Raw genomic sequence first — 10024 nt, 5'->3', positions numbered from 1 at the left:
AACAAAAAAGTGCCACGAAATAAAACAAATCCATTGAAAACATGTAAAAAGATGTGGACAGTTTTTGGGGTTTCTTTTTATATGCATTATCCATGACATTAATCTTTTTTTATTTACTCTAAAAATACAGTTTGTTACAAAATACAAATGCAAACATGTAAAACAATGTTAGAGTGACAAAATGCAAACATTTAAAGGGAACCTATCAGGTCCAATGCATATCACGAGCAGTTCTGGGTGCATATTGCTAATCCCTGCCTAACTGTCCCTGTATACACTCGCATAGATAAATAGATCTTTAAAAAAAGTATTTCTAAAGATCCTTCATGATATGCTAATGAGTGCAGGGACTAGTCGCAAGGGCATTAGTCTTCCCGACTAATCCGCCCTGTTAGCATGTGGGCGTGCTAGCATGCTCTTCCATGCCTAGCATCATCGGCGGTGACACGTCTACCTGTGTCCGTTGTCACCACCTCAGATGCCAGGATCAGTGGGCATGATCAGAAGTCCCCGCATTTCCGGTCATGCGCACTATGAAGCCAGGTGTACATGTCCCAGCTTCAGAGAGGTCTAGTACGCATGACCGGAAGTGCTGTGACTTGTGATCACTCACTGAGCCTAAACCCAGAGTTCATGACTAGGGACAGGTACGTGTCACCCCTAATAACGCTGGGCATTGAATAGTATGTTAGCATGCCCACAGGGGCGTGCTAAAATGCTAAGAGGGTGGACTAGTCAGGGGAAATAATGCCCTTTCAACTAATCCCTGCGCTCATTAGCATATCATAAAGGACCTTTAGCAATACTTTTTCTAAAGATTTCTATATCTATGCTACTCAGTGCTGAGACATTTAGGCAGGGTTTACTAATGTGCACCCAGAACTGCTCGTGATGCTTGGGGCATATTGCACCTGACATGTTCACTTTAAAGAATTGCCATTCTTTTCAATATATTTGAAGTAACAGAAAAAAAATATTTTCTTTTTTTGTATCTTTTTTTGTTTTTGAGATTGTTTATATGCAGAACAGTATTAAAGTGTTTTGTCTCAACAGTTTCCAGTTACGATATTTTCCCAACTGTATTGTGGCTTTTAATGATAAGACCAAATAGAACCCATTTGGGGTATGGTGGGTCTACAAATGTGAACAGTTCCTTATTATAATTTTTAAGCCATTTGCCAGATATGAGAAAAAAAAGTTATCCAAACTTGTTGATTTTGTTTAGGACTCTCCTGACTTTCCATGACAAAAGGCATTTCCATTGCAAATACTGGAATGCTCTTCTGAACCGGTAATTCATGTGTATGGAAAATCGGGAGGAATAGCTGTAGACGGAATGAGGGTTTAGCTGACCAGTAATTGAAGGTGTTTAGGCACATGAATGATTAAAAGCAACCATAGAATTGTTATCAAGAGGTTTTCTCTCTGGGTTATTTTCACTTGGCGGCTTCTGTTCTGTCTCTGTTCCTCCAATTTTCTCGAAAAGCATATTTAGCCTGAAGGCCTTTGTAGGACTTTTCATTCTCAATGCATAATAAAAGTAAAAAAGAGGATTCAAACAACTGTTGAGAACCAACAAAGGCCCAGAAATTTTACCTCCAAGGTCCATAATTCCTTCCAGATTGCAGCTGCCCAGTAAAACAGAGGCGATGTTAAGAATGTTGAACATGTGGTATGGAATCCAACAGATGACAAAAGTGCCCACCACCAAAATGATTATTTTATCTGATTGACGTCGACCCACAAATTTCATTTCTCTGAGTTTTCTCCATAAGTAGGCATAGCAGAAGATAATGATGCAGAATGGAACCAAACACCCTATACATGTCTCCAAAAGAAGAAAAAGTACTTTTTGGGTGTCACTGTTGTATTCATGTAGAATGCATTGGAAGCTTTCATTACTTTGATTTGAGTTATAGAATGGAAGAGCAAGAAGACCAAGTAGTGCGGCCGTTATCCAAATTAAAAGGGTAATTTTTTTAAAAAGATGTTGTTTGGTCCATCTCTGTAGATGAAATGGTCTAAATACAGCCAAGAACCGCTCGACACTCAACAGAGTTATGAGGAAAATACTGACATACAAATTGGAATAAATTATATACATCAACATCTTGCAAAACACCAGCCCAAAAACCCACTTGTTGACTGCTGATGTATATATCCAGAAAGGAAGAAATAACAGAATGAGGAAGTCTGAAAATGCAAGATTTCCAATTAACAGCACGGTAACAGAAATATTCTTCAGCTTTCTATATATGCTCCACATTACCAAGATGTTTCCTGGAATCCCAACAAAGAAAGCCAACGACAGTAAAGTGCAAGAACCAACACTTTTTCTAAAGACATTATCTGGATTCTGATCACCTTCAGAATGATTGCATGATAGCATGTCTACAAATATCTGGGTTGCTTCTAGAGTGAAAAGTGTAGCCCAATAATATTGCAAAAATTCTGAAAAACCTATTGAAAAGTTACAAAAATTCTGATAAATGTTCCTGTTCGTTTAGAAATGCCATACAATTAGACTTTGTTCGTGAAATCAATTTGTTTGAGGATTGAATGTTTTTAATCTGAAAGACAAAAAATACATATAACACATTTTAGGCTATGGATAAATTTTAAAGAAGAATTTGGGGCTCAAAGAGGTAAGCAGCAGAGATGAGTGATTCTGCCAAGAATCGGATCGGTTAAGGATCACTGATCCTGCCTGAGATCGCGATCGAATCAACGATTAAATTCATTAAATTCAATGGAGGCAAAATGATCTGTTCTAAAATGGTGTAGGGAACCTGTAAAAGAAAGAAAATATAAATGGATTTTAACAGTACATACTTAACCGTGTCCCTGCAGCTGTAATGCTACTTCCAAGTCCGATAATTAACACTAATGCATATTCACTGCTTTCCCCTTCCACCTCTGATTGCCTGCTATTGGATCATGCCCTCGCCTTCCGAGACAGCGTGTGTGATTGGTTGGAATCACATGCATTGTCTGTGTCCTTATAATGGTGATAAATAAATAAAACAATTGGTGTGCAGTCCCCCCTCTATTGATATCAGCACAGATAAATCCCACAGCCACAGGCTGCAGCCTCCAGCCATGCACTTATCTTGGCTATGTATCAAAATAAGAGGAACCGTATGAGGCTTTTTTTTTTTTATTATTATTTAACTAAATAAATAATTTAAAAAAAGCGTGCGGTTCTCCCCAATTTTGATACCCAGCCAAGATAAAGCCTGACAGCTGTGGGTTGGTATTTTCAGGCTGGGGAGACCCATTCTTATTGGGAGCCCCCAAGCCTAAAAATAGCAGACTGCAGCTGCCATTAGGTGTTTCAATCATGGCAATTACCCAGCTCTTCCCAATTGCCTTGGTAACAATAGGGGTAATAAGCAGCTGCAGTAATACAGCCACTGGTGATGAATATTAATTATCAGAAAACAGCAAATGATAAAATGTAACTTTTATTTATGTTTCTCTAAAAAAAGGGAATAGACCCTGTCTTTAAAAATGCCATAAAGAGGGTAGGATAATGTATCGCCCCTAAAGCACTACAGGAATGGGGGGGCCCATACACCCTACTAGCTGGCATTAACACACAAACATAAAGACTGGTTACTAATGGCAACCACACTAAGGGCACCTGAATAGATTGGTATGAACAAGACTCCAGGCTGCAGGGTCACTCCACCCTAGCACTGCCTATTTCCAAGAACATACCGTGCCACACCCTCATGTAAACAAATAGAGGGAATGGAAACACTTATCAACTATATCAGTGCTGAATCAAAAATGCCCAAGAGGACAAAACAATAGGGTAAATAATCAAAGCCCCATTGTATCCTTGTCTGGTTTAGAAAAATGGAACAATCTCACCCATATAAGTGTGTTCAGATTCCATACAGACAATTTGCCACCATTAACGGCGTATCCACGGATACTTCCACTCTGGATCCGGGATCCCTTCTAAAGTGACAAAAATGCTGTTTAAATCCCCAATGCTCCTTCTCCCGACGCGTTTCCTAAATACTTATTCTTCAGGGGAGTTACTATAAGGAGATGCAGGTTTTAGTGAGAAACCTCACAGGGTTCACAGATGGTGACAGCTGGGATCCTTTTTGCTGTAGCAAAAGGTACAGCAAAAAGGATCCCAGCTGTCACCATCTGTGAACCCTGTGAGGTTTCTCACTAAAACCTGCATCTCCTTATAGTAACTCCCCTGAAGAATAAGTATTTAGGAAACGCGTCGGGAGAAGGAGGATTGGGGATTTAAACAGCATGTTTGTCACTTTAGAAGGGATCCCGGATCCAGAGTGGAAGTATCCGTGGATACGCCGTTAATGGTGGCAAATTGTCTGTATGGAATCTGAACACACTTATATGGGTGAGATTGTTCCATTTTTCTAAACCAGACAAGGATACAATGGGGCTTTGATTATTTACCCTATTGTTTTGTCCTCTTGGGCATTTTTGATTCAGCACTGATATAGTTGATAAGTGTTTCCATTCCCTCTATTTGTTTACATGAGGGTGTGGCACGGTATGTTCTTGGAAATAGGCAGTGCTAGGGTGGAGTGACCCTGCAGCCTGGAGTCTTGTTCATACCGATCTATTCAGGTGCCCTTAGTGTGGTTGCCATTAGTAACCAGTCTTTATGTTTGTGTGTTAATGCCAGCTAGTAGGGTGTATGGGCCCCCCCATTCCTGTAGTGCTTTAGGGGCGATACATTATCCTACCCTCTTTATGGCATTTTTAAAGACAGGGTCTATTCCCTTTTTTTAGAGAAACATAAATAAAAGTTACATTTTATCATTTGCTGTTTTCTGATAATAAGCAGCTGCCACTAAACTCTTAGATTAGTAATGGGAGGCATCTATGAGACCCTATTACTAATCTGTAAGAAAAGGTAAATAATACACAAACATTGAAAAAATCCTTTATTTGAAATAAAAGACAAAAAAACACCCTCTATCACTCCTTTATTAATCCCCAAAGCAACCAGGTCTGACATAATCCACAAGAGCTCCCACAACGATTAAAGCTCTGCTAGATTACTAAAGGCACAGAGCATAATCATGAAACATGACCACCCGCTGTCAGGTTGAGGCAGAAACTGAAACCGTAGTTATATGATTTTTTTGCCAGAAGGTGTAGATTGGGTGCAGGAATATGATGTAAAAATTGCAGCCCGAAATCTGCATCTCTATGCAAAAAATTTCCAAAACGGTTTTGATGCAGTTTTCTTCCAGGAGGTGCAAATTTAGAGCTGAAATGTCTGCACCAGATTTCAGCACCAAATTTGCATCTCCTGGAAGAAACCAGCACTGAAACGGCGTCAAAACCATTTTTGTGCATTTTTTGCCAAGAGATGCAGATTTGGTGCTGAAATTTTTACACAATATTCCTGCTCCCAATTTCACATCTTGAGGCAAAAAAAATCGCATCACTACAGTATTATACCTCATGTCATAGTGATGGGTTTTTTGCCAGGAAGTGTAGATTGGTTGCAGGAATATGGTGTTAAAATTTCCAAATCTAATCTCTTGGCAAACCATGCAGTTTTCAGCCAGGAGATGCAGGTCTGTGAGCTCAGTGAGAGTTCATTAAGGTCTCCTGAGCTTAAGTTACCTATGGTCACAGATGGAGGGCTGTAGGAACCTCCAGCTGTGACCACAAATAACCTGAGTGACGTGATTACACAGCTAAGTCTCTGCCTGAAGCTGACAATGGGCAGTCATGCTCTTTAGCACTCACTGTGAATTTAGATGTAGCAGAGCTGGAAGCAGCATGGGACCTCATAGTCTGGATAACGTCAGACCTGGCTGTTTTGGGGTAAATAAATTGGTGAAAGAGGGTGTTTTTTTTATATTTTTTTAAATAAAGTATTTTTCTGTGTGTTTGTGTTTATTTCTTTTTGCTTATAGGATTAGAGGTGGAGGGGATCTCATAGACCCTCTCCATCACTAATCCAGGGCTTATTGGGAGCTGTAGGCTGCCAAAGTAAAGAGCTGGGATCGTCGCATCTAATGAATGCAGCAATTTCGGGCAGCTGCAGGCTGATATCTTTAGGCTGGGGAGCTCCTAATAAGCATGGGTCTCCCCAGCCTGAGAATACCAGCCCTTAGCTTTCGGGCTTTATCATGGCTGAGTATCAAAATTGGGGGGATCGCACATTGTTTTTTTTAATTATTTATTCATTTAAATATTTGTTTTTAAAAAAAGACTCTTACTTTGATACACAGTCAAGATAAGTGCACGGCTTGGAGCTGTAGCCTATAGCTGTGGCTTTATCTGTGCTGGTATCCATAGAGGGGCAACAGTACACCAATTTTTTTTATTTATTTATTTATCACCAGTATAAGGACACCGACAGTGTGTGTGATTCCAACTAATCATAGACTGTCTCAGAGAGTGGGGGTGTGCTCCAACGGCAGCCAATAAAAGGCGCCGTTCGAAGGGGAAAGCAGTGAAAATGCATTAGTGATAATTGTCTGACCTGGAAGTAGTGCTGCAGCTGCCGGGACCCAGTAAGGATGTACTGCTTTAACCTTTTGCTTTCTTTTTTTACAGTGGCTAATCACAGCCATGACAATACTTGACATGGCTGTGATAGGAAGGGAAAGGATGTTTTTATTCATAGTGATTCGTGCCCCTCGCCTGTCCTTCCTTCCCTGTTTTTTATGCTAATTTTATTATAGAATTTTTTTACTAAGAGACTTGAAGAACCTGTGCTGACGTCATGCCCATGTGGCTTGAAGGGGGGGGGGGGGGTCTCAGCCAACATAGCTGATACCAGGAAGCACCATAATATTTCTGTCGGCTGAGGTCCTTGCCCCTTCTGGTCATATGGTTATGATATCAACACAGTCCTTCTCACTTAGTAAAACGATTCTATAATAGAATTAGCATAAATAACAGATAGGGGAAGGAGGAACAGACGAGGGGCAGGAATCACTATGAAAACCCACCCCAGCTATCAGCTGCTGCAGCTGCTGCCACTCAAAAAGCTGCTCATTTTACAAACTTTACTTGCTTGTGTTTCAAAACCTACACATCCGAGCTGACAACTAAAGGTGTGTATAGAATCAGCATGATAGTGCCATTATAACACTAGTTGTAGGTTATATGGGTGCTGATCTTCAACCCATATTGCACAGGGACCATAGACTGAAAGTAATATTCTCAGAATTACCACTTCTCTCCTACAAACAGCCCCCTAACTTAAGGAATCTCCTTATTAGAAGTGTCCTCTCATCACCATCAGAGACGGGCACATTCCCCTGTAATGGTAAGAAATGCAAGACCTGTACCCACATTTTACCAACAAATACGGTCCACATAGCCAACACAAATCAGAACTACAAGATCATGGACCTCTTTTCATTTACATCCTCCAATGTGGTATACATGATACAGCGCACAAAGTGCCCTGGAGGAATATATATTGGGGAAACTAGACAAAAACTACAAACAAGGATGAATCTACACAGGCACACAATAAAAAATGAACTGGACACGCGTGTGGGAAAACATTTCTCTAGACAGGGACATAGTATGACAGATTTAAAAGTACTAATACTGAAAGGTCATTTTAAAGATGACAGAGAGAGAAAAATTTGGGAATTCAAACTGATAAGGATGTTTGGATCCTTAACAAAAGGGCTCAATTTAACACCTGGTTTTATGACTCACTACATGGACACACTTCACACCTCCAACAGAAGAACCTCAGGAGTGATCTGAACAGACCACTTCCAACTCATCTGCATTTCTAACAAAAAACTTAATTTGATTTCCTTGGCTTATCTTTAGGAGGCATCATCTTTCCCATGTCCTGTTGTAACATTCATTTAAATGTTGTGTTTGGTCTCTGTAATTCATTTGTAATATAGCCTGAAGAAGGAGCCTCTGTGCTCTGAAAGCTTGCTAATATAATTTTTCTGGTTAGCCTATAAAGGTATCACTCCTAAAATACTTTTGTTATTCTTGGGACATAGTATTTCAATAGATTATATGGGAAAATCCTCGTGATTAGTGCGCTTTAATTAGGCTTTACTAGGAGGGCAGAGAAATCAGTAATCATTATAGAAATTTACAGCCTAGTGACAAGAGGTCACAAGCTCACAGCTCATCATTACAGATAGAGGATAAAAGGCCAAAATCTGATTGTGGTCTACTACTATTTCTATATTTAAAAAAAGGTACTTTTTCAATTCATAAGTGTCAATCACTTGGGCTAATTAGGAGTAAGGCATTTAGGTGTTGAGAATTACGGGCGGAGTGTCACAGTTTTACTGATTTTGGTAAAAATTACATTTGCCGTAGAGTACTCCCCATGTGAGTGCAAAGGAATAGGTTTCAATGTGGCTTTCTGGCCAATTTTCAGATTTTAAAGGGAAAACAGTGACATTTTGGACACTCATACTGTAAACGTTTTGTAGACCACTGAAATAATTTTTTGAAGCTAAAAAGATGTAAGTAGTAGTGGTTTGATAACTATAGCAATTTTTTTTAAAAAATACTTAAATATTTGACGATAGGTCCTCTATTAATAAGGTTTTCAATTTTGTAGCATAGAAATTACGTACCGGAGCAGATGTATCACATCTAAGAGAAGGATTGCAGGAAGATTCTGTAGAAGCAAACTGTTTACTTGCCAAATGTTAATCAAGAGAAACAGGAAACTAGATTATTTTATCTAACTTTAACTTCCTGACCCGCCCTTTATCTGAGATCTTAGATGTCGCTATAGATGGTGGCATTTTGTCTCTAATTACTGCCGTAATACTCAAGAATGATAGTGGCAGGCTGGACCATGGTCGTTGGCCAAGTGTAGTGCAGTTGACTCGCCCACCCCAGGGCTATGGGACACCCGGTGCCGGGCCGGACTAGTCCGGTGGTAGTCAGTGGTGGCTGGGCCCGGCTCCGTGGCCCTGGTGGGTGTCAGTTGAATATGTGGCTGATGACTTTAATGTTTGTGTTCGTGACGCCACCTGTGGTATGCGGCTATTAAGCCGCCGCTGCTGTGTGAGGCCACCGGGGTGATGTTATGGCAGCAATGTTGGTACTGCTCCCCACAGGTGGAGCAATGCCCGGGGCACAGTTGGTGCTTGTGGAAGTCTATGGTGCTGCGTGACTAACACGGTGCAGGGCCGACAAGCAATGAAAGAAACAGGCACAAACAGTAGTCTCTTTACCTTCTCCTCTTTTACTCGGCAGAAACTTAGTCCAGGGAGACCGTCACAGATGGTATAGATGATCCGGCCGGCCTGGAAGTGCCTGGGGTGATCTTTGGCCAGTTGAGTATGAGGCCTACTCCTTAATCTTTCTCTGCTGTTTTAGGACACTGCACTTTGGGTTCGCAATTGCCCTCTTGCTGCTGGGACTTGTTGTTCGTCCCCTCTTCTGTGTGGTAGACTGCGCAGGCCCTCTCTGGTGCTTCTCTGCTGGAGCCCACACCAGGCCCTTGGGATGCAGTTGTACCTTCAGATTGCTTCTGGGGCAGGGGGCTTACAGCTCTCCTGCCCTCCGGATTCAGCTACCAGGGATGGATTTTATGCCCTGGCAACTACAGACTCCGATGTCCGAGTCTCTGCTGTGCCTCTCTGCTCCCCTTGCTTCACTGGGCCAAGCTATCCCAGCTCTAGGCCCCAGTTTACAAGGCAGCACTACTCTGCGTCTGCACTCTTCACTCCTGTGTCCAGACTAACTAACACTTCCTCCTTCCAGCCAGACTTAAGGAATGCTCCCTGAAGTTCCAGGTTCAGAGCTCCCCCTGCTGGCCGGAGGGAGAACTGTGTTGAGTGTTAACTTACTGGCCAATAGATCTCCCAATTACCTCCAGGCTCAGCATTAACCCTTTTGGGAGGGCAATGCTGTTGTGGCGACCAGGTCCTGGGGCGCCACACTCCCCCTTAGTTAAATTCAGTACTCCCGGACTGTAGAGACAAACATGACATGTTAGAACATTTCATCCCATTATGGGAGGCGCAATTACTTTAACGTTACAACCTTAAACATTACT

At 41.4% G+C, this 10024-nt stretch overlaps 1 protein-coding gene across 1 annotated transcript; it reads right to left on the bottom strand.

Moving 5' to 3' along the window:
- Positions 1-924: 924 nt before the first annotated feature.
- Positions 925-8653, bottom strand: LOC142255266 (leukotriene B4 receptor 1-like). Its single transcript, XM_075326795.1, has 2 exons — positions 8589-8653; positions 925-2570 (listed from the first exon to the last, which is right to left on the bottom strand). The coding sequence occupies exon 2, from the start codon at positions 2387-2389 to the stop codon at positions 1370-1372; it is 1020 nt and encodes a 339-aa protein (XP_075182910.1). The 5' UTR covers positions 2390-2570; positions 8589-8653; the 3' UTR covers positions 925-1369.
- Between the last annotated feature and the right edge of the window lie 1371 nt (positions 8654-10024).

This window comes from Anomaloglossus baeobatrachus, chromosome 10, assembly GCF_048569485.1.
Source record: "Anomaloglossus baeobatrachus isolate aAnoBae1 chromosome 10, aAnoBae1.hap1, whole genome shotgun sequence".
In the NCBI taxonomy this organism is placed as follows: domain Eukaryota; kingdom Metazoa; phylum Chordata; class Amphibia; order Anura; family Aromobatidae; genus Anomaloglossus; species Anomaloglossus baeobatrachus.
This window is presented reverse-complemented; position numbering and strand designations above follow the sequence as displayed.